At 40.9% G+C, this 24,399-nt stretch overlaps 2 protein-coding genes across 4 annotated transcripts; one reads left to right on the plus strand and one right to left on the minus strand.

The window, feature by feature from the left end:
• Positions 1 to 1,582: 1,582 nt before the first annotated feature.
• LOC122327965 (gastrula zinc finger protein XlCGF7.1-like) lies at positions 1,583 to 12,668 on the plus strand. 3 transcript variants are annotated; one of them, XR_006247738.1, is made up of 7 exons: positions 1,583 to 1,637; positions 2,867 to 3,335; positions 3,715 to 4,813; positions 5,034 to 5,058; positions 7,228 to 7,918; positions 10,225 to 10,395; positions 11,054 to 12,668. XR_006247738.1 is itself a non-coding variant. In XM_043223685.1 (3 exons), exons 2-3 carry the CDS (start codon positions 3,287 to 3,289, stop codon positions 4,674 to 4,676), a joined length of 1,011 nt encoding a protein of 336 aa, XP_043079620.1. In that variant the 5' UTR covers positions 1,583 to 1,637; positions 2,867 to 3,286; the 3' UTR covers positions 4,677 to 5,008. The 3 variants fall into 3 exon arrangements, 1 of the variants encoding a protein (XP_043079620.1); XR_006247739.1 differs by lacking the exons at positions 7,228 to 7,918; positions 10,225 to 10,395; positions 11,054 to 12,668 and adding an exon at positions 5,561 to 5,675; XM_043223685.1 differs by lacking the exons at positions 5,034 to 5,058; positions 7,228 to 7,918; positions 10,225 to 10,395; positions 11,054 to 12,668 and having other exon boundaries at positions 3,715 to 5,008.
• Positions 5,424 to 16,259, minus strand: LOC122328117. The gene is made up of 6 exons (XM_043223828.1): positions 16,151 to 16,259; positions 6,966 to 7,241; positions 6,500 to 6,793; positions 5,739 to 6,026; positions 5,528 to 5,671; positions 5,424 to 5,440 (listed from the first exon to the last, which is right to left on the minus strand). The coding sequence occupies exons 1-6, from the start codon at positions 16,257 to 16,259 to the stop codon at positions 5,424 to 5,426; spliced, it is 1,128 nt and encodes a 375-aa protein (XP_043079763.1).
• Between the last annotated feature and the right edge of the window lie 8,140 nt (positions 16,260 to 24,399).

The following is a 24,399-nucleotide window of genomic DNA, read 5'->3' on the forward strand; positions in this document are numbered from 1 at the left end:
AATTAAAGTTGTAGCCAAATACCATATTAGATGTTATTTTCCTTATGAATTAGTATGTACTGTTTTTTTTACATGCAATGTTCATGTTTATATAAAAAACTACCAGGTTTGTGCGATTAAACATGCAGGTAACTCTATGCTTCTTTCTTAACTAATGGAACCTTAAATGTTATCTTTGAATTATTTGTTATTATGTATACGTTCACGAAACACTTCATTTAATTTACACAATTTAATGTCGTTGTTTTAGATCTTTATTTTTTGGAGGTGGCGTTAAACGCTGTCATAGTTTTCAAATCCTGCAGGATGTTCAAATGTTTAGAAGTCATAACATAACATTCTGAAGCTAACTGTGTGATAATTAGCCTTTCTTAATTAAAAATGTACTTGTAACTCATATTTTTGTCTGAAAGGGAATAAAAGGCAGTATTTTACAAATTGCAGATGTAAGATATTCTGCCACTGTCTTCACTTGAATTCACACTATTTCACATAATTCTACATAGTTATTTTAATCAGTATGGGATCATTTCTGAATATCTGTCTATGAAGAAGCTTTTCTCTTTATTTATCTTCTCATAATAAAAATTAGCAAGAACTATTCTTTTGTTATCAAAGTATATTTAGATTTATATGGACAAATCATAATGTTTTCTTTGTATCAGTGGCATTTTTTCTGCATCTGAGAAATAATTCAGTAGAGCACTCGGAGGCTTTCAGCATATATCACGACTCAAACAATCAGTTTGTACCAGAGATGATCCTGAATTGCTTGTTTAACGAGTGTTAACAGTCTGAGGCTCATCAACATTAAAAAATAACTTTTTTTCACATCAGTGGATCCTGTTTTCACCCCATTAATTACGCTGATGACTTCAGATCTGTGAATTGCCACATTAAGCTCCTTGCAAGATACAGAGAAGCATCATAACAGTATTTAACAGGGGTGTGGACTCGAGTCACGTGACTTGAGATTCGACTCGGAATAACAAATGAAGACTTGAGACTCGACTCAGACTTTGACAGCGGGAGTGTTTTCTGTTAAACCCTGACAACCAAAAATCAACTACAGTTTTCAACTACCAGTTCCGTAATAAAAGCAAGTAAAATAAATTGTTCTTTTTACTTAGTACTTTCAGTAACTACCAATGACGCGTTGAGGAAAAACTTTATGCTTTAACTTTTAACTTTAGTTAAAAGTTTTATCTTTAATACTTGCAGTATGATAATATCCATTAAAAAACATCATGGTTTTACGTTAATGTTAATTAAGGGATTCACGAACAACCACCACAAAACACACACACACACACACATTTCAACAATTTTTTGGTGTGTTTTGTGGACTAGATTTTTGTGGACTACAACTTGTGAGTGTTTTACCCATGTATTGCCCACGTGATTGGTTTATGTGAGTTCTGTGGGGAGAAAGAAACAGTATTTATTATTGACGACTGTAAAAGAATATTTACATGTTCATGTGTGATTTGAGGCTAGTAGCTAATATGACTGACACAACAGCAGCTTACTGTAGGTGGCGCTCTACTTTTAGCTCGTTATGAGACAAAAAACCAAAGAAGAAGGAGAAGATGTCAGTAGTTTCCATCCTCGGTCGGTCAGCGCTCGTTTGTTGGGAGGTGAGTCGATCAGTTCATCTTTACACAGATACTGAACACCTCACTTATTTCTTCCTCGGATAAAACACTATTTGTGTGTCTGTTCCGGGCTCTGCAGACTGATTTAAGACATTACAGTAAACTATTCATTCAGACGTGAACGGTTTTGTATATTTATTAATATGTGCGTAACATTTTTTTGAGCGATACTATTATGAATTCATCATACGATCGTGCTGAGAACATAATTAAATGAGCTTTGCTTCACTTCTTCTGCTGGGATGCTCTGGTTTGTGCATCAAATACAAAATAATTGTTTCCAGATAATCATGCAATAAAGTCGTTACGTTTTATGAATATTTGTTACTCGCGGTTTTTATTGTCTGCTGATTGTACTTGCGTCAATAATAATTGGGCAGTAATTTTTTTTGATAAACGTTTATGCAGATGAGTATCTGAGTATTTCTTGGCAAATATACAGCTATTGTGACATTCATTACAAGATATAATTTTTGCTTACTTGAATTTAAAAAATGCAATAATCACATATTCTGGTAAAAAATCTAATAAAAATCGTATATATATATATATATATATTATTATATAGAGAATAGATATAATATTATATATATATATTTTTTTTCAAATTCGATATGAGGTTTCATTTAATTCCACTAAAAGGCAGTAAACGGGGAAAATGATATATTTTTTTTACATTTATTTATCTACAAAAAGTTATTAAAGTTTAAGTGTGGTAAGGTGTCCTCTAGGGGTCTCTATTTTCTTCTTTTTGAGAGATCAAGAAATACATGAATTCAGAATGTTTCCATATCTATATAGTTTGGAGCTAAATGTATAAACATCATCTATTTTACACAGAAGACCTTCAGATTTTTTATTTATTTTTTTGGCTTAGATTTGATTTTCTTTCGTTTATTTTTCTAGCCTTTATATTAATGATAGGACAGGTAAAAGTAGTAATAAAATATGTTGACAAATTCCTAAAAATATAAAGAGACATAATTGGGAATATATTTTTTGAATGAGTATAAACCAGTTTGCAATTACCTAAAAGGTATATTACTAAATACATACTACATAGATAAACAAATACATTAAATATGTGAATTTACAGTGCTTTGATGCAACCTGTGTTGTTAAAAGCGCTATATAAATAAAAATGATTGAAAAAAATGATTGATTGATTGATTGAATTAGTGTAAAAAAAATGATTTATTTGATTTTGACAGATTTGAGCCTGTCACTGTAAGACAATCACAATCACACCTTCAGTGAAGCTCCTCCCACAACAAACACACCTTCAATGAAGCTCCTCCCACAACAATCACACGTTCAGTAAAGCTCCTCCCACAAAAAATATCACATCTTCAGTGAAGCTCCTCCCACAACAAACACACCTTCAATGAAGCTCCTCCCACAACAATCACACGTTCAGTAAAGCTCCTCCCACAACAAAATCACATCTTCAGTGAAGCTCCTCCCACAACAATCTCGCCTTCAGTGAAGCTCCTCCCACAACAATCTCACCTTCAGTGAAGCTCCTCCCACTGCGGTTCAGTAATAAATGCTGGAATATTCCCATCAGTCTACAAGTCAAGACGAGGATCAGAGAATCAGGAAGAAGAGAAATCTGCAGAAACAGAGAGAACATGAGAGATCCAGAACCCTGCAGAATGAAACACACTGAAGAACAAACAGGTTGGTGTTTTTTCTTGATTCTTTAGAAAGATTTCTTTTAGAAAGAGAGAGTTAGAGCTGTGCAATAATATAGTTGAAGCAAATAAGGGCACTTTCTATAAACTTTTGGAGTTGGTTTAATATTTTAATAGTTGTCACTATAGAAACATATCATAATAATTAAATGTACACTGTTAACAATTTTCCTGTATTTTTACAATTACTGTAAAAGTTGCCGTTCTACAACTTTACGGTATGTAGAACAGTATACTGTATTTTTGACATGTATTTATAAAATGCATCACTATGGTGAAAGTTTTTTTAGAGCTGTCACTTTTGTCATTTCCTTTCACATTTGTCTGTGATGTATAGAAACGTAAACATTTTACTTTAATTTCAGAACCGATTAAACAAAACGAGAACAACGAAATTAATGAAGAGGAGGAGAAACATCACGTCGAAAAAGCTTTGAGTCGCTCTCAAACCAAACAGAATTGTTTAAAGAAAAGGAGAGATGGTAAATCTTTCACCTGCACTCAGTGTGGAAAGAGTTTGAAACGTGAACAGAATCTCAAGATTCACATGAGGAGCCACACTGGAGAGAAACCATACAAGTGCTCACACTGCGACATGAGATTCAGTCAGTCAGACACCCTGAAAACACACGAGAGGATCCACACCGGAGAGAAACCATACACATGTGATCAGTGCGGGAAGAGTTTCAGACAAAAACCTCATTTTATGGCACACATGAGAGTTCACACGGGAGAGAAACCGTTCACTTGTGATCTGTGCGGGAAGAGTTTTACGCAATCAACAACCCTTAAGAAACACATGAACATCCACTCTGGAGAGAAACCGTTCACGTGTGATCAGTGCGGGAAGAGTTTTATACAGTCAGCAACCCTTAAGGATCACATGATCATCCACACCGGAGAGAAAGTGCATGAATGTGACGAGTGCCGCAAAACATTTCTGAGGGCTTCAAACCTGAAGAGTCACCTGAAAGTTCATTTAAAGGAGAAACCACATTCGTGTTCTTTGTGCGGACGGACTTTTTCACACCAGCAAAATTTAAAAATACATCAGAAGAGACATAGCGGTGTGAGAGATTTCGTGTGCTTCGAGTGTGGGAAGACTTTCATTACGGCAGAAGAACTGAAACTGCACCAGAAGATCCACACTGGAGAGAAACCTTACAAGTGTTCACACTGCGACAAGAGATTCATTCGGCCGGCACAACTTAAATCACATGAGAGGATTCACACTGGAGAGAGACCATATCACTGCACCGCATGCGGGAAGAGTTACACTCATTCATCCTCTCTTTGCACACATACGAAAAACAATCACAGTCAGTAGATCATCTTCATCCAATTTTTTTTAATGGAATAGTAAGTTTCCTTGCAGCTTCCTCTATGTTGACAGTGAACAGACTATAAAGTGAATGAATCTAACTCTACAAGAACAGTCTGGCTCTTCTGACTCACAACCTTTAAGTAAGTTACATTTTCATTTTAAAAGAACCTGATACTTACTATTCAAACGAGTAGAGTAATGCTTGTTGTTTGTCATTTCTCTGATCACGAATGCAGAAATAGGTTTGATGTAATGCAATGCCTAAAAAGACAGTATAAATCACGATAATCAGCAATTATATCCCCAGTGGATGCAACACACGTCTCATTTATAATGTGTTTTATTGTTTTTTGGTCATAGCACTAGGACGCGGCATCACGTTATGGTAAGGATATTTATTAATTAGTTTTGGTACTGTTGTAAACATTTACAAATGATCTGCTGAAATCAAAATATGCATATAGTTTGTTTTCCTTCAGAAGGTGCTCAATATAAAACATGGACAGATTCTAAAACCTCAGAGTGTGAAAACTTTATTAATAAAGATAAGTACAGACGAAGAAGTGGACAGGGGTATTAAAGTGAGATACTGGTGTTTCTTTATTAATTTGTTTTATGCATGTCATGTATGTGAGGGAAAAGTAAACAAAGTAAATTGGATTTTTACAAAAATCTGACACTAAAATGAACAGTGCAATTGCAAATAATAATCATTTGACGAGCAATAGAACAAAAAACGCACATTCTGCTTTAGATGTCAGTACTTCCTGAAAAACACAAAAAGGCATAAATTAATAAATCTGGCAAATATTGATATTTGCAGCAGTTTTTAAGAAATTACTTCAATCGTGAACCTGTTGGGTGAATATGTGTTTGTTCATGTTCAGCTCTTCTGCATCTGATGTGATACACAAGAATAAGGACAGTAGCCACGCCCACCAGAGCGGAGAGGACCAATCGGATCACAGCTTCAGTAAAACCACAACAGTGTTGAGAGTCTGAGGAATAAACACATCAGACTGAGATCCGCTCAATAAACACTAAACACAGCTCTATCTGCTGTACCTGAACACGTGTGACAGAGTCTGCTGACGTCCAGATGTTGAGTCTGGTTTCTGATGGGGTTGTTGATCACACAGCTGTAGATGTTTTTATCCTGATGTTCCACCTCCAGAGGTAGAGAGAGACCGATGCTGAGATCAGACGCACTGATGCTGGACAATAAACTGTTTCCTCTGTACCAGGAGAGAGTCACGTGACTCACGTTCACCGCCGAACACAAAAGTGAGCAGTTTGAGGAAGATGAAGATGATGAAGAGCAGTTACTGCTGATGACAGGAAGCGGCAGACGAGCTGAAAGCGGTTGAGAGAGTGTCGTCATTAAACAGTGTAATATGTAGTAAAGCACCAGTCACAGTCTCTTCTGGTCAACAAGCCTGCATTTATTTGATCCAAAGTACAGTAAAAACAGTAAATTTTTTATATAAATATATATAATTTAAAATGTAATGTATTCTGTGATTCAAAGCTGATTTTCATGACACTAAAGACTGAAGTAATGATGCTGAAAAATCAGATCTGATCAGAGGAATAAATTACATTTTAACACAGATTCATAGAAAACACTTATATTAAGTAGTAGAATTATTTCAAAATCTTACTGTTTTTTGCTGTGCTTTGGATCAATGCAGGGTTGGTGAGCAGAAGAGACTTGTTTTTTTATTAAAACATTAAAAAACCTCACTGTTCAAACACTTTTGACTGGTAGTGTAACTAGCTTACAAAATCAGAACATTTGAGGAACAGAACAAATGATCTTTACTAACCGTAGACAGAAACTCTGAATGCTTTTGATGTCTTAAAGTCCAGTTTATAAAGTCCAGCATCTTCAGGTCTGGTGTTGGTGATGGTCAGAGATCCAGTGTGATTGTCCAGCTCCACTCTTTCTCTGAATCTCTCAAACAGACTATAATTGACAAAAGTGAACTCATTTTCTGTTTCAGACTTACAAAGTACCTTGAAATTTCCTCTGATTTCAGTCTGATTAAAGTGGAGAGTGACTGAATCTCCCTCCGTCGCTGATATTTCTTCTGTTTCGCCACAAATACAGAGAAGAAACAGTAACAGGGTTTGTTACAGATTAGAAGAATCCCTTCAAATAACTTTATTGGAGCAAATATTAATATAAAACAACAAAATGTTATATCTGATGACTGAAAAATACTAAACAGATATTTAAATTACCATAAACGGTGAGCGGTATCACCGTGGGGAACGTCCAATGAAAAAAACCTCCCTTGTATCTTCTATATTCTCCAGCGTGTTCAGATGTGGTGTTGGTGATGGTCAGAGATCCAGTTTGATTGTCCAGCTTCAATCTGTTTCTGAATCTCCCATCAAGAACATCATCATACACAGTGAATCTGTCGGCCTGCTCAATGATTTCAGCGATTAAAGTGTTTTGATTACCAAAGCACCACTGAATCTGTGGAGTATACTTCACGTGAGTGAGATCAGAGTATAGAGTGACTGAATCTCCCTTCTTCACCACCAGATCATACCATGCACCTGGAGAACATGGAGTTGATCGAGATTATAGCGCTCTAAATACATTAAAAGTTTTAAAAACACAAACTCACCGGCAAGACACCACAAGCAGAACAAAACTAATTGGAGAAACATTTTCTTTGCTGTTTCGCTGAAAACCCCACTCAAGACTGAAGTGTGATATTTATCTGCTTAAATCTGCTCTCGACAGGATTCTCACGTCTCAGTTTCCTTTGTCGGAGGAAGTCATCAAAATACTCAAGGTTTTGCTGATTCTCACTTTTTAAAGTGGATTTAGGCCCAGCACAGGGTTGGACTGTTTTTTCAGTGGGCCGATACACTTCTGGGTCAGTACAATTTTTTATTTCCACCAAGGACCAGCCCATCATTCAGGGACAACGGCCCATCAGAAAGCACTATATAGACGGAGTGATAAGGGATCTTATGGACAGATCAAGGCGAAACCTTCTGAGAAGCTCAGAGATGCCGCGAAACGTGCCTCGTCTTCGTCAATTACGAAGTTTACACAACGTCTTATTATACTTTACTACTCCAATTTTATACTGTCCTGTGCTTTAACACAATATGTACTGGTGAAAGCGGTATATAAATAAAGGTGATTGATTGATTGACATCACCCCAGCTGTACAGTAGGGACACCTGCCTGTCCCAGGAAGAACATCATCTGTTCCTCAAAAGTAAGTGATGCACTGCACATGCACTGCATTAGACAAAATAGCACACCTCAAAACAGCAATACAAACTCATTCATATGTAAAAGGTTAAACATTTGAGAAGTTGAACAACAATTTCTTATGGATAATTTTTTGCACGTTCTGATCAAATTACCCTAAGCTGTTGGAAATGTAATGGCTTCATACCTGTAATAACCAATAGCAATGTACACACAAGATGAAGATAGAAATAATGGGAGAATGCAGAGAAAAATAACTGTTTGGTCAATTGTTATAGTAAGTTAATGGATATCAGACAGTCTCCTGAAGATTTAAACACAAAAAAGATACGGTTAGTGTTGCATGTGTATCTTCTATAATTCCAGTCAAATGACATTTGTTTTATATTATTCAATAGACTCTTAACATGTTACAACTATACTACTATACTATACTAAACAAAGTTACACAGCCGTTCCCTCAGATAACTAAAATCAAACTTACAACGCAACAATTACCCATTACTTCGATCAAAATTTGTGAATTGTTATATGTGGCTGCGTCCACTTTAGGCTGCGTTACTGATTGGCTGCCACCGAGTAGCAGGTCCTTCCTACTTTCCGGTTGCCACTGACAGCCACTTCCTGCTGCCGCCTGGCATTTTCGCAACCGAAAGTATTTTGTGATCAAAACATATCTATTCTTCCGGTTAGACAGGAGATAAACCCGAGAAAATCTTTTATTTTTGTAATGTAAATAAAGACATGTGTTGATCTGAAGAGATTATGAGAGCAATTACACAACAGTAAATTGATTTTTGTATTGATTGTTTGATAACTGCTCACTAGTTGTTTTTCTTCATCTTGTATTCCTCTGAACTCTCATGATCTTGATCTCAGACAGAGACACAGGGTCATGTTCAGATCAGGAGGAACATCTGATGATCTTCAGAGACACAAAGATCTCTCTATTGTTGTGTCAAAGGATTTTAAAAAGGAATGTTATCAATGTTTTTAGCTTGTCACAGATTGAAACGGCTTGAAACCTGTTAAATGTCTACTATGCAGGAATATTTAGTGAAATATGTCTAATTTATAGGGCTGTACGATTTGGGAAACTTTTCATATTGCGATTATGAAGGTCAAAATTGCAATTTGCGATTTATAATAAATAATAATTAAGTCAAATTATTGGGTTATTAAGAAAAATGCACATACAAAATAACATTTGCATTAATGTAAACTTATTTTCTCAAAAGTATAGCTAAAGTAAATAAAGCAATAAATAAAAGCATACACATTTTCACAACAATAAGATATTTTAAACATTTTTGTCCAAACATGTTATGGAGTCTGTGATTTCTTTATATGTAAGTGAAGACTTATCATCTGACGTGAGACTAGCAAACACATCTCTCTCACTCCACACTCCTGGGAAAGATACCTTGTACGTTGGTTTGATGAGAGCATAGCTTTTACTTCCTGTGCCACTTTGCAACTTTGTAATAGTCCTTGGTGGCAAATTGAGTCAACAGTATCAGCAGTATCAGTGAAGAAGTTTCTAAAGCTCTGTCTTCAGCTCTGAGATCAAACCCTTCACACCTGATAGAGCTGGATCTCACAGGAAATGATCCTGGACTATCCTTTTCCTTTTTTGGTCATGTTCCTATCGTTATGTGATTAATAGTGATCCACCTATAATCCACCTGTTTCAGTTCTCCCTGAGAGTTCTTCCTCATGTTTAAAGGCCCATTTGTTTAGTCGTGATTGTCCATTCTAAAATTTTCGTTGATTTGTGTATGTCATTGTGGCTACCTCTGTTTATTAAATCTACATACTTTTGCCTCCATCGCCTCTATCTCCTTGTTTCCAGTCCGTCATGTAATATTAGTTTGGTGCCTCGATAATTAACATTTATGATTGTGTTATTGTGGACATTTCTGATTAGAAATATTTGGTGTGTCTAACCCTGATTGCTTAAATGTTACTGAATGCACTGCACATTAATTTCCATCAAGATCAGATTCACAACACTGTAGATCTACTACAACATATATCACGTCTGAAGCTTCTTCTCATAATGAGCAGAATTACTGCTGTATCAACACAGACATCAGTTAAATACAACTATCCAGAGATGGTCTGAACTCAGATCATGTTCTCTGTTAGTGTACCAGCAATCAAGTGTTCGGTAAATTCTCCTGCAAAATAATAGAAAGACCCGGCATCAAAACATCACCTAAATATATGACTATGATTGTCACAAGCTAGTTATTTGATAATCAGCTTTGGTAAAATGTGCATTAAATTGCTTCATTATGTTTTCTGCAGGTTTTTGGGTCCTGCTGCAGATGAAGGCTGTCAGTATGTGACTGGAATCGTGGGTAAAAACCTGTTACTCCTGAGAGAACTGAATCTGAGTGAACATGAACTAGAAGACACACGAGTGAATCAGATCTCTGCTCTACTGCAGGATAAACACTGTCAGATCAACACACTGAAGTGAGTATCTTACAGCATTTCACACGTCACACGAAAATTGGTGTTGCAGCAGTCTAATAGTAATTCTCATTTGTTGCAAAGCTGTGGAGGGCCAGAACATTTCTTTTAATACCTTTTACCTAAATTATTGGTTAATTTCCAACTGTCTCTTTAAGTACCCAGGCTTTTGGAGAAAATAATATGAACACATAAAAAAATAGCCAGTATTTTATAAAGTGTCTGGTCCTGATGTTCTTCCTGACCGAGTGCTCAGAAGAGCTGCTGATGTCTTCACACATTTACTAGCTCTACTTGATCCAGACCGTTGTCCTCATCTACTTACCAAAACAATACAACTTTGCACTCTATAAATACAAATACATAAATATAAATATGCATATTTGCATATTCACATATGTATATTTCTTTTCATAAAAGAACCTTTGGTTAGATACTGACTGAATTTTGTTGCCGTTGTGCTGAGTAATTAGAGACAAAGCTGCATCTAATCTAATTATTGCGTACAGTCTATGGTCAATGTAATATATTTTTATTATTATTAATGATAATTTCTTAGTAAACTAAGTGAACTGAAGACCATTCCTGGTCATAGAATGACGTTTGTGCTGAACTCTTACAAAACAAAAACTCTCCTACAATCCATGAAGGTTTCTTTCAGGTAATGTACTCGATTTCACAATGTCACACGCTGCTGAGAATAATTAAGCCAAGCATCTTCTCAATAGACATCAAGACATCGAGACATCAACGTGTCAAAAAGTGTGACGTTAACACAGCGTAGATTTTAAACATAGCAGACAAAAATCATGCGAGAAGGCTCAACATTTACCAGTTTCACTTGCATTTATAATTAACAGATGCTAGTATCGTCTTCTATCATGTAAAACTCTAAAATAAACACTAAAAGTCTGCAGTTTTATGGCACTTCAAAACTAATTTCCCCTTACTGTCACAGACTGGTATATATTTGTATATATTTATATATTTTTGTATAGTTTTCTGTACTGTATACTATTTTGTGTAAGGGTAAAGTAAGTTGTGATGTGGTCTAAGCATTTGAAAGTTGTAGAGTGTTTCTTGTTGCTGATAGAGCATATCAAAATAACATGTTTTCCAATAAGCCTGTATAGGTCATTTGGACAAATCCCTGAAATACGACCCATCATAGCATTGCGCCACCCCTACACTGTTTGGTACCATTTTATCTGCGTCGTAATTTGTGCCTTGTGTAGCTTAGTCTGTAAAGCATTGCGTTATACGATGAGACGTGATCCTGCAAGCATGGGTTCAAGCTCATGAAGCTTAATAAATAGAATTAAGTGCGGTCATTCACAAAATATAATTAAACAAAAAAGGCGATATTACTTTCGAGTCAATGAGTTCGCCTATTAGTGGTATGAAAGGAGCACAGCTTTCACTCGCAGCCAAACTAACGCTACTAGCCAATCATTTTGCTCAAACACAAGACACGTATAGTAGGCTATATTTAAGAGCAGAGTCGCAAGAAAAACTATGTTTTATCTCCTCTGTGTATTAAACCTTTGCAAACACAGGAGTATACATCAGCCTATTTCTAATCTATTTAATATGCCATTTATTGTATTTTATATTTTTGTACATTGATATAGTTTGCATATGGCCATATATTAAAATGACATGCATTTAAACATTTCATCATGGCAAAGCATGACAGCAAACTCTGCAGGCATTTGTTATAATACATAATGTAATTAAGTTTTTTGTTTTTTGTTCATATCATATATAGGTATTTCACATTATGTATTTTAACAGTGTTGTTCATTTAAATGTAATTACTTGGTTTTGATATTTTATGCGCCAATTATTACTACCTTATCATTAGTCATACTAAAGTTATTAAGTTAGGCCTCGTGTTACTAAAAATCTGTATATTTGGTAGGTTACTTGATTACCAAAATAATCATAGTTACAGCCCTAGATTAGTTAATATATTTCTGTCACGATTTCCGTGGTTTCGCGGGAGAGAAAAGGAGTGCTCGAGACTCGAAAATACAAAAACTTAAACAGATTTAATTCAAAACTGGTAAAAGTATATACAAAAGGCAGGTAGAACAAAAACCACGAAAAGGAGCTCGGGAAACAAAACAGAGTTACGTTGAAACATTGAAACATGGTAACGTTGATGATCCGACAACGTGCACACAACACACAGGGCTTAAATACAAAGGGAAATTAACTAAATTAACGAGACAAGGCTGAAGACAATTAAACAATTAAACACCAAGGGGAAGGCAGGGCACAGACAGCACGTGGCACGAGACAAAAACAATAACAAAAGTCCAGAGGTGTGACATAATGCCCCCCTCCCGGAAGGTGCGTCCTCGCACCTAAAGTAACAACAAAAACAACTCGGAAATGGGGATACCGGATCTTGGGAGGAGGTTCCGGTGGAGGACGCGGCCCCAGAGGGGGGGGCAAGCAGACAGGAGTCCAGGGGCACAGAAGGAGGGAGGAGCCAGGGAGGACACAGGAGGAGTCCGGAGCAGGAGGAGATCCAGAGCTCAGCCATGATGGTCCACAGTGGCGCCGACGGAGGGAGGAGCCATGGAGGAGGAGCGGCCATCGACTCCATGGGTCTGACCGGTGGCGGCGGAGCAGGTGGCGGAGGAGGCCGGGCCACCATGGACCAGCATGGCTGGGCGGAGAGCCGAAGAGCCAAGGTGACGCCGAGGCGCTGGAGGTCCTAGGCGACACCAATGCGGACGGGGCTGGGCGGAGCCAGAGCGACAGAGGACTTAGGTGGAGCCGGAGGGAAGGAGGAGCCTGACAGAGCCGGTGGGATGGAGGGATGAGGCGGCCGGAGGAGAGGAATCCTGAGGCAAAGGATGGTCGACGACAGACCAAGGCGGAGCCGGAGGGACGATGGAGCCTGGTGGAGCTGGTGGACTGACGGACCACGGTGGAGAGGAGAGAGCTAGAAGCCCAGGGGAGCCGACGGATCTCACGAGCCGAGGAGGAGTCCGGGACTCGGAGGCGGACGGTGAGGCGGGGGTCGCCCACCTCGACGGCGATGGGGACCGGCAGACCCGTGGAAATAAAATATTATTTAGCTCGTGATGGTGAGCTGAGGATGAGCGCAGGGCTGCTGGGATCCAGACGTTGTTGTATGAGCAGGGTGGGAGACACAGGTGGGGAAAACTGATATTAGCATTACGCAGGCGCAGGGCACAGGAACTCGGGATGCTATAGTATGGCGAAAGGGCACTGGAAGACAAAGCAGCACGGGCGCGGGCACTGGAAATCAGGGAGAGCGCTGTGCACAGGCGCGGGCACTGGAGGGAGCGCACGGGCACTGGAGGGAGCGCGACGGGCGGGTGCACTGGAGGGAGCGCCCACGGGACACGGGTTCTGGAGGGAGTGCACTGGGCGCGGGCGCGGGCACTGGAGGGAGGAGCGCACGGGCGCGGGCACTGAACTTGGGAGAGCGACGGGCGCGGGCACTGAAACTCGGGGCGCTCGGGCGGGCACTGGAACTCGAGAGCGCTCGGGCGCGGGCACTGGAACTCGGGAGAGCGCACAGGGAACAGTCTCTAGGGTGCTAACAGGACGGCTGGGCGGGACCAGCGGGCTAACAGGACGGCTGGGCGGGGCCAGGAATTCAGGATACACGGGAGGTGCCCAGTCTAAGTCCAAGTCCGAGTCCACATCATCCAGTTCCTCTTGTAGATCCAGCAGCCCCAGTTGGATGATCAGCTCATCCTCAGCCGATGTGCAGTGGGCGGAGCTCCACTCCGCGCTCTCGCTGTCAACGGCTCTCTCCAGCGCGGCAAGCTCTGATGCCCGCTCACGCACCTGGTCTGTCGCAATCGGCTCGGGTCCGGTGGCGCTCCACGGCTCTGTCGCTCTCCTTAGCGATGGTTCTGTGGTCGTCCCAGACTCAGCGACTGCGCCCTCCGTTGGCACAGGCCTGGACTCCGCGACGCGGGGAGATGATGGGCTGGGTTCTGGATCTGAAGTGGGGCTGGTGTCGTTGTCCTCCAGCGCAACCGTCATCGGCGAATTGCACGACACCAGCACCCACTCGATGTAAGCGGTGACGCTCTCTCGAGGGCCGTTCCCGGACAGCTTTGCTCGTGTGGTGGTGTTCAGTCCTCGGAAATGGATAGAGCACAAAAAGCCGTCCGGGAAGCGCGAGTAGTTCGCGAGGGCGAGGAAGTCCTTAGTATAGGCCTTGAGAGAGTGATGCTCTCTTGCTGGAGCAGGAGGATAAGGAAATTTGGGTCTTTGTAGGGAGAATCCATGACAAAAAAACCCCAAAACAAAAAGGGGAAAATACGCCGCTTTACTTTTAGGGTCGGATCATCCTGTCACGATTTCCGTGGTTTCGCGGGAGAGAAAAGGAGCGCTCGAGACTCGAAAATACAAAAACTTAAACAGATTTAATTCAAAACTGGTAAAAGTATATACAAAAGGCAGGTAGAACAAAAACCATGAAAAGGAGCATGGGAAACAAAACAGAGTTACGTTGAAACATTGAAACATGGTAACGTTGATGATCCGACAACGTGCACACAACACACAGGGCTTAAATACAAAGGGAAATTAACTAAATTAACGAGACAAGGCTGAAGACAATTAAACAATTAAACACCAAGGGGAAGGCAGGGCACAGACAGCACGTGGCACGAGACAAAAACAATAACAAAAGTCCAGAGGTGTGACAATTTCAGAATACAAAAAAATTGTATTAGAGCTTCTTCTAGTGAACCAAGTATCTGTATTTGGTCTCATCTCATGTTATCACATCCCTAGATAAGCAGTGATATAACTTCTAAAAATGTTTTTCTTCAGGTCAACCACATATTCATGAAAAAAAAATCTGTTTGAATAAAGAAAGCAATAACCTTGCCATGGTATCTTTTCAAATGTTAAATTTATCCCTGCACCCCTTTCCCACCTCAACCTCGCCCCCTTTTTTGCCTTAACCCCTGTATTTAGTTAAACAAGAAACCTATAGGGGTTTTTTTGTTGGAGGACATGCTGCATCAAATACAAAACACATTTATCATCTCTCTATCATCAAACAACCAGATGAATGAATGTCCAACACAACTGAACAGAACAGATCCAGACTGGGCTTTATTCTGTGCAGGAATTGGTTCTTTAGTTTTACTTGTTTCAGAGAAATATTACTGTACTACACCCACAGAAAAAGATACAGTTTTATTTAGATCTGCAAAGTTAAATCTGTGTAGTAAAGCTGATGAAGATACTGAACAGACCAGAGAAATGCACATAACCACAGAAGTACATAAACCATGAGACATGTTAATTATTTTGATTAAATTAACTTTTAATTAATTTTCTCTGTTGAAGACTAAATTGTGGAAAGTTATCCAAACGTATTTAGACATTATTCCTTTGTTTTTTTAGAAATGGTTTTATCTTCTCTCTTTCCCTCAATGTAGGTTAAGCGACTGTTAAATGACGGATGAAGGTGAGTAAAAATAACATGTTTTTGAGCATTAGTAAGCACGGGACTCAGACAGTGCATTGCAGGCAGAACCGAGCACTCATAGACAGTCTCCTTGGCTGAGAAAGCACTGCCCCAAGTCCATTACTAAAAGCATCAACAGACAGCAAAAAGGGTTTATCAAAATCTGGATGAGCCAAAACCACCCTTTCCAGCAAAGCCTGTTTCAGGCTGTTTCATTAAAGACATCTCTACAATCTTGTGTCCAGTCCAACGATGTAAGCTGTCTCCCTGCCGTCGTACATTTCTGGTCTCTGGGATGCCTCGGTTTCCTCATGCCTGATGTTAAAGCAAAAAGGGGTCTACTAATGCGAAAACAGTCCTCAATATACTGCTGGTAGAAAACCACCATTCCCAAGAATGACCTTATTTTTGTCTATGATGGAATATTAGAAACTTGTGTCCAAGAAACTTGACAGAAGGTTTCGTGAAATGACACTTCTTCTGAGACAGTTTCAAATTGTGAGACTGAAGTCTCTGGAAAACCATCTCTATTCGTTCCAAAGCAAGCCGTTCACTGGGGCAAAAACTAGGATGTCATCGAGATAACACAGCATGCTCATGAAGTTCTGGTAACCAAATATGTTCATCATCATCCTCTTGAACATTGCAGAGCTATTACATAGCCCCTGAGGAAGCCTGTTATACTCGTACAGACCAAAAGGCGTCGTAAACGCTGTGAACCTCTTGTCATCCTCACGCACCTCCACATTATAATATCCAGATGTTAAGTCCATTGTGGAAAAGAATGCATTACCTGCAAGTGCATCTGCTTGGTGCGGAAGAGGATGTGCATCTTTAAGGGTGCGTGGATTTAACCAGCGGATGTTTGTGCACAGCCTCAGATCACCGTTCTTCTTCCAGACTAACACCAGAGGTGAAGCATAATCACTTGTTGACTTTCTGATTATTTTGCGCTCCTCCATGCCATCCAGGGCCTCACACAGTTTCTCGTAGTGTGCTGGTGATAATCTTCTGTAGGGGAGTCTGAAAGGTTTATTGTCACTTAGGCAGATTATATGAACAAATCCTTTGGCCTTTCCATAGTCTAGACCAGTGGTTTTCAACCTCAGGCGCATGCCCCAGTGGGCCGCAACGGTATTGCAGGGGGGCCGCCAGTTATTATCAATAGAAATAATAATATTGCTAATGTACGTAAAAATGTGTAGTAATAATTAAATATCATAATTAATTAAATAACAAAAAATAATAATAAACTGTTACTATGCGTTCACTATTCCAGGTCGTTGATTGGTTTAAAAACAACCCGCCGATTTAGGCTATGTAACATATTTTTGCTGCATACATGCCAAAACAGATGTAAACATGGATAAATGGTTGACAACGGGATCGCTGAAAAGGGAAAATACTTCATCTACAAGTAAGCAGGACACAGAAAAGACTCAAAATAAACCTTGGTTTTCCGTTTACTTAAGAATTGTTAACCCGAGTGTCTCAGGGCTTGGTGACCTATTATGCACATTTTCTGGTTATTCAACATTACCCGTTTATTCAATAAAGACAGTTAAAAGTCATGCTTCTGAGTACTCAGTTACTAACCCGACACAAATAACAGGTTCATTTAAATTTTTTTGCAGTGGGCCGCGGAAACATATGTGTTTGGTTGTGTGGGCTGTGAGTTAAAAAAGGTTGGGAACCACTGGTCTAGACCATGTAGTGAAAATATTGACTCATACTTCATCAGCAGTTCAACCAACTGCCCTCTTCAGTAAGGTGTAAAAGTATTTGAGTCAATGTCAATATCTTGGAGCCCTAGGCTAGACAGTGTTGATCAAGACCACGTGGCACAAAGTGTTGTTGCTCCATCTTGCACAGGTTACTACTGCAGTAACTATGTGTTCTATGTGTTCTTTCATGGGTTCCAAAGTGACAGCATATTTCAGTTTAAGGGTTCCTACTAAGGGGGATCAGTTCATTTCCATGACTCAACATTGCACAAGAGTTGCGTCAAAGCACTTGTATCAGGATATTTGCCTTGTGACTCAGATACCTTTCTCCAGAAATCACTGGATACTTTCATGTCATGGATGAGATGTTTTATGACATTAATTCCCAAAATTAGGTCAGCATTTTTTCCATCAACAATTAAGGCAGGCAGAGAGAAAGAGCAACTGAATACTTTCATCTTGATGTCACATATACCCAATGGGTTTGTGCTTTGACCACCACAGCCAATCAGAATGAGCACTGTTGGGGCTACATCATTTAAGGAAAGTACATTTGCTTCTATGAGTTTGGGCAGGGCTTGACGACAAAGAGTACAGGCCATAGACTCACTGTCAAGCATTCCTCAAAGCAAAACAACATCCTGAACCAAGACATCAGTAAAGAACAAGTCATCATTTGGATTAAGCCTTTGCACATTTTGATAAATTACTTTTGTCTTGTCATCAACAGTACTACAAAAGACAGAATAAATAGATTCCAAGTCAATATCCTCACGGTCAGGGGACATTACACATGGCCCTCCACCAGTCCCCTCCTCATGTGGGCCATCTAGTTTCCCAGCTGGTCGGAGTCAGGACTACTCTGTTGAACATTGTTGGCAGTCCCCGCAAAGCAAGCTGAAGCTCTGTGTCCAGAGGCATGGCAGTTAAAGCACAGACGATTTATTTGACAATGTGAAAAAGTATCATGACTTGATTCACCACATAATTCACATATTTCTTGGCGTTTGGGTACAGCCCCTTTCTTTTATGAGGAGTTCTGAACACCTTTGTTATCTGCTGACAAGATCCATGATCCAAGACTCATTCCAAAAGACTGATTACCCGACTCAAAGACTGACCCTGAGTAGGCTGTTCAACCACCTGGCGTGGAGGTAGCACAGCAGGAGCTGTCAAATCATGACTATGGGCACACAAGACGTCCGTTGACTGAGTATGACATGCAATGCCACTCACATGTGTTGTAGGAGCCATATTCACCTTAATTTTATAAATGTTTATTTAAATATTAATTTGGTGCTAAAATGTTAATGATGTCTGTTTCTTTAAGTGTGTGCCCTCTATAGGTACCAGAGAGCTGAGAAAATGTTAAAAAGGAAATACCATCCCTGACAGGAGGGGGCGCTGGTGTGAGAGCTTACAGTTTTTGAGCGTGCACATGGCATGGAACTGGCCTACATTTAGATTGAAATTGTTTGTTTTATTTTACAGTTTGTTTGTTTTGGTTAAAAATTAATTTAAGATATTGCTGTAACCTCAACAAATCTGGATCTTTTACTTTGCACGCGTCAGGACATACACATCAACTCCTCCTACAGTGGCTAAGACAAAGGAACAGAATTGGACATCTGAACCCGTTTTTACCACTACATTATGTCAAAAACTTTGCTTTCAAAATGGAATTGGTTTGAGAAGAGGATAAATCTTGATTGGAATGGATTGAGACCGTATGGTACTGGAGCAAACAAAGGAAACTTCTCAAAGAGGTATGTGTTTGAGGATGCAAGGTGCTGAGCTAATGCTAAGTTAAATTTGAATGTTATTGGAAAGACTTTTCAAGTTTGATTCTGCAGACAGTGGATATAGGAATTCATTTGATGGAAGAATTCAAAGATCTCGATGTGTGTAATTTTTAAGAAGTATCAACGGAGATCTGATTGAAAAGGGTTTGTCTTTGATTGAATCTGATTGTTTGAGACAAAATGGAGGATTTAATGTTTAATGTAGAGCAAGCCCTAGCTCAGCTCAAAAGGACTTAATTGAGGATGCTGCCTGTTTGAAAGCCAGTAGAGCAGGCAAGATGGCACATCTTACAAGGCGAATGAATATTGTTAATTCTTTGATGGCTGATGGTGAATATTTGGAAGAAGTAAAGGGGAACATGTTGAAGTTCAATGAACAGCTTGATGAATTCAAGTCTCTTCAAGAATCATATGTTCAAGTGTTAAGTGAAGAGGATAAAGCTGAAGATTTGAAAATTTGGTATAAACCAAGAATGAAGCAAGTTGAGGAGTTTGTTTGCACTGTTGAAAGGTGGATGTCTGCTGTTCAAAACTCAGACTCTCAAGCTGATACTCAAATCTCTTCTGCTCTTAAAGTCACTAGTCAAGAAGATGATGAAGATAATGCCTCAGTAGTTTCATTTGTGCATAGTAATAGATCTGGCGGTTCCAGCAGATCAAGTTCAAGCAGAACAAGTGTGTTAACATCAACTTCAGCACGTATCTCTGCAGAGGCAAAGAAAGCAGCATTACTTGCAAAAGCCAATGCACTGCAACAAAAACATGCTATAGAAAAGAAAGAAGAAGAACTTAGAAAGATGAAAGAGGTTTGGGAAGTTCAAGCAGAAATTGCAGCCGCTTACAGCTAAAATTGAGTATCTCAAGACTACTGAAAACTCTGCAACAAAAGGCAATGTGAACACTAAAGATCCCATGAATGTTTATTGTAAGGAGACGTTGAGTAAAATCCCATCAAGTGCTGCATACACTCTACAGGTAAAACCAAAAGAGAATGTTCATGCACAACTCCCTATAGCACCAAATGTGACTGTGACTGCAAGACATTCTTATCCTCAGAATAGTAACGCTATTCAACAATCTAACACTGTGAATACTGATTTTAAATCATCTGTACAAATATCTCATGCAGCTCAAGCAAGATCACTAACAAGGAGTGATTCATCTTCAAGTAGCAGCATTGAAGGACCTGATTTTGCTACAATTCTTCAAAGACAAAACAACCTGACAGACATGCTTGTGAAACAACAACTTCTTTCCACCTTACCCAGGGGAGAGGTTCCAGTTTTTAATGGAGATATTCTGCAGTACAGGGCATTCCTTCATTCTTTTGAGCACATCATAGAAAGTAAAACTGATGACAATGAAGACAGATTACATTTTCTCATTCAGTACACAAGGGGGCTACCACAGGATCTTGTTAGAAGCTGCCAACACATGTCATCGAGCAGAGGCTACCAGAAGGCAAAACAGTTGTTGAAAGAATACTTTGGTAATGAATATAGAATTTCACGTGCTTATATTGAGAAAGCACTCTCCTGGTCTTCCATTAAATCAGAAGATCCAAAGCTTTACAAGCCTCTCGCATTGTTTCTTAGAAGCTGCTGCAATGCCATGGAAGACTTGGAGTTCATGGAAGAACTGGATACAGTCGCCAATATGAGGAGTATCGCTCTGAAACTACCATACAAGCTCAGAGAGAGGTGGCGTACAAAGGCATTCGAGTTACAAGAACAAAGGAATCACAAGGTAAAGATAGTAGATCTTGTCAGCTTCATTGAAAAACAAGCTAACATTGTCTCAGACCCAATATTTGGTGATATCCAAGACTCAAGTCCAAGTAAAGGAACACCCAAAGTGCTAACGAGACCTAAATCTAAAAGTAGTTTTGCCACCAGTGTTCAAGAGAAATCACTACAGACATCAACTAAAGGTTCACCACCACAGTCATGCCTCTACTGTAATAATGGACATGAATTGCTGTCATGCTTGCAGTTTGGAAAGCAGCCACACAGGGAAAAGATAAACTTCATAAGACAGAAAGGAATCTGCTTTGGGTGCTTGACCAAAGTAGGACATGTGAGTAAAGACTGCACAAAGCGTCTCACCTGCACCATATGTAACAAACAACATCCAAGTGTACTACACATCAAACCAGCGGAATCATCCACACAGATTAAGAAAACGCCTGTGAGCAGCACACAGGTATCTCTGCGAGATGGTAAGCATAATGGAGTCAGAAAACCAAAGAGTTACACAGAGTGTTTGCTGTCAATTGTACCAGTACAAATTAAAAGTTCAAAGGGAAGTCAGATTCTGCACACATATGCCTTTCTTGATCCTGGAAGTTCGGCAAGCTTCTGTACTGAGGACCTTATGAGGAAACTCAACATTGCTGAAAGAAAGACTAACATTCTTCTTCAAACTATGAGCCAGGATAAGTCTGTGCCCTCTTATATTGTAAGTGGTTTGGAAGTTTCTTCATTGGAAGAAAATAACTTTATTCCACTGCCTGAAGTCTATACGCAAAAGAACATGCCTGTTGATACCTCACATTCCCACAAAAGAAGAGTTGTCTAAATGGTCTTACCTGAAACGGGTACAGATTCTTAGGATTTCAGCCAAGGTGGAGCTGCTGATTGGAAGCAACACTCCCAAAGCCATTGAACCTTGGGAAGTCCTTAATAGTAAAGGGGATGGGCCATATGCGGTTAAGACTCTGCTAGGGTGGGTTGTTAATGGTCCTTTACAAAGACAACCCACAGCAAGCAGTTTTAGCTGCAATGATGATGTTGTTGTTAACAGAATTTCTGTTTCAAACCTTGAAGAAATGTTGAAACAACAATACAATCATGATTTCAATGAAAGGTCAAGAGAAGACAAGGCGGAAATGTCTGTAGAAGACAAAAGATTCATCAAGATTGCAGAACAGTCAATCAAGTTGAAAGACGGACAATACACTCTTGATTTACCTTTTAGGAAGGAAGACATAGCGTTACCTAACAATTATCAAGTAGCAGAACAGCGACTTCAGAGTCTGAAAAGAAAGTTCAAAAGGAGTGAACAATTCAAAATCTACTATACTAAATTTCTTACAGAAGTCATAAATAAAGGCCCTGCTTTACCACCTGGATTGTTTCAGAAGTCAGATGTATACATCAGACGTCGATGGAGGCAAGTACAATTCTTAGCTGACCTATTTTGGAAGAGATGGTGCCACGAGTACTTACCATTACTACAGAAACAACAAAAATGGTTTACTACCAAACGAGGACTACAGAAGGGGGATATTGTCTTAGTTGTGGACAGTTCAGCACCTCGTGGATCTTGGCCTATTGGAAGAGTAACAGAAGTTTTACCCGATTCCAAAGGACTTATAAGAACTGTTAAACTTAAGACAAAGACTGGGTTCCTGGAAAGACCTATCACCAAGCTTTGCCTGCTGTTAGAAGATACAGAAAACGACTAGAAAATTAAGTATTATTTCCTTGTATATGCATATATGACTCCATTCAAATTTAATTTTTTTTTGTAATTGATGTTTAAACCCCACAATTAGGGGCCGGGTGTAGGAGCCATATTCACCTTAATTTTATAAATGTTTATTTAAATATTAGTTTGGTGCTAAAATGTTAATGGTGTCTGTTTTTTAAGTGTGTGCCCTCTATAGGTACCAGAGAGCTGAGAAAATGTTAAAAGGAAATACCATCCCTGACAGGAGGGGGCGCTGGTGTGAGAGCTTACAGTTTTTGAGTCGCTTGCTCAGTTTATTGAGTTTGGTTTAGTGACTGTGGGGTCAGCTTTCACGTTGGGTGTTGAGGAGGAAAAGGATACAGCATCAACTCCAGTAATGGCCACCTTCCCGAGCCGCTGCCCAAGATGGCCGCCTTCCCGAGCCGCTGCCCAAGATGGCCGCTTTCCTGAGCCGCTGCCCAAGATGGCCGCCTTCCTGAGCCGCTGCCCAAGATGGCCGCCTTCCCGAGCCGCTGCCCAAGATGGCCGCCTTCCCGAGCTGCTGCCCAAGATGGCCGCCTTCCCGAGCCGCTTCCCAAGATGGTCGCCGCCTGCCCAGAGCCGCTTCCCAAGATGGTCGCCGCCTGCCCAGAGCCGCTTCCCAAGATGGTCGCCGCCTGCCCAGAGCCGCTTCCCAAGATGGTCGCCGCCTGCCCAGAGCCGCTTCCCAAGATGGATGCCGCCTGCCCAGAGCCGCTTCCCAAGATGGTCGCCGCCTGCCCAGAGCCGCTTCCCAAGATGGTCGCCGCCTGCCCAGAGCCGCTTCCCAAGATGGTCGCCGCCTGCCCAGAGCCGCTTCCCAAGATGGTCGCCGCCTGCCCAGAGCCGCTTCCCAAGATGGTCGCCGCCTGCCCAGAGCCGCTTCCCAAGATGGCCGCCTGCCCAGAGCCGCTTCCCAAGATGGCCGCCTGCCCAGAGCCGCTTCCCAAGATGGCCGCCTGCCCAGAGCCGCTTCCCAAGATGGCTGCCGCCTGCCCAGAGCCGCTTCCCAAGATGGCTGCCGCCTGCCCAGAGCCGCTTCCCAAGATGGTCGCCGCCTGCCCAGAGCCGCTTCCCAAGATGGTCGCCGCCTGCCCAGAGCCGCTTCCCAAGATGGTCGCCGCCTGCCCAGAGCCGCTTCCCAAGATGGCCGCCTGCCCAGAGCCGCTTCCCAAGATGGCTGCCGCCTGCCCAGCAAAGCCTCCAGTGCCCGCGCCTCGTGCAAAGCCTCCAGTGCCCGCGCCTCGTGCAAAGCCTCCAGTGCCCGCGCCTCGTGCAAAGCCTCCAGTGCCCGCGCCTCGTGCAAAGCCTCCAGTGCCCGCGCCTCGTGCAAAGCCTCCAGTGCCCGCGCCTCGTGCAAAGCCTCCAGTGCCCGCGCTGCGTGCCAAGCCTCCAGTGCCCGCGCCTCGTGCAAAGCCTCCAGTGCCCGCGCCTCGCAAAGCCTCAAGTTATCCCACCCTCCCACCCTTGCTACACGTCGTCAATGGATCCCAGCAGCCCCTGCACTCATCCT

This window comes from Puntigrus tetrazona, chromosome 22, assembly GCF_018831695.1.
Source record: "Puntigrus tetrazona isolate hp1 chromosome 22, ASM1883169v1, whole genome shotgun sequence".
NCBI lineage: Eukaryota > Metazoa > Chordata > Actinopteri > Cypriniformes > Cyprinidae > Puntigrus > Puntigrus tetrazona.

Excerpts from the sequence above, each read along its gene's own strand:
- LOC122328117 (XM_043223828.1), bottom strand. The coding sequence starts at position 16,259 with ATGGTGGTTTTCTACCAGCAGTATATTGAGGACTGTTTTCGCATTAGT. Across the intron at positions 7,242-16,150 it reads GCATCCCAGAGACCAGAAAT|GTGCATGGTATGATCTGGTG; the intron begins GTACGACGGCAG and ends CATGTTCTCCAG. Across the intron at positions 5,672-5,738 it reads ACTCTGTCACACGTGTTCAG|ACTCTCAACACTGTTGTGGT; the intron begins GTACAGCAGATA and ends TTTATTCCTCAG.
- LOC122327965 (XM_043223685.1), top strand. The coding sequence starts at position 3,287 with ATGAGAGATCCAGAACCCTGCAGAATGAAACACACTGAAGAACAAACA. Across the intron at positions 3,336-3,714 it reads ACACACTGAAGAACAAACAG|AACCGATTAAACAAAACGAG; the intron begins GTTGGTGTTTTT and ends CTTTAATTTCAG.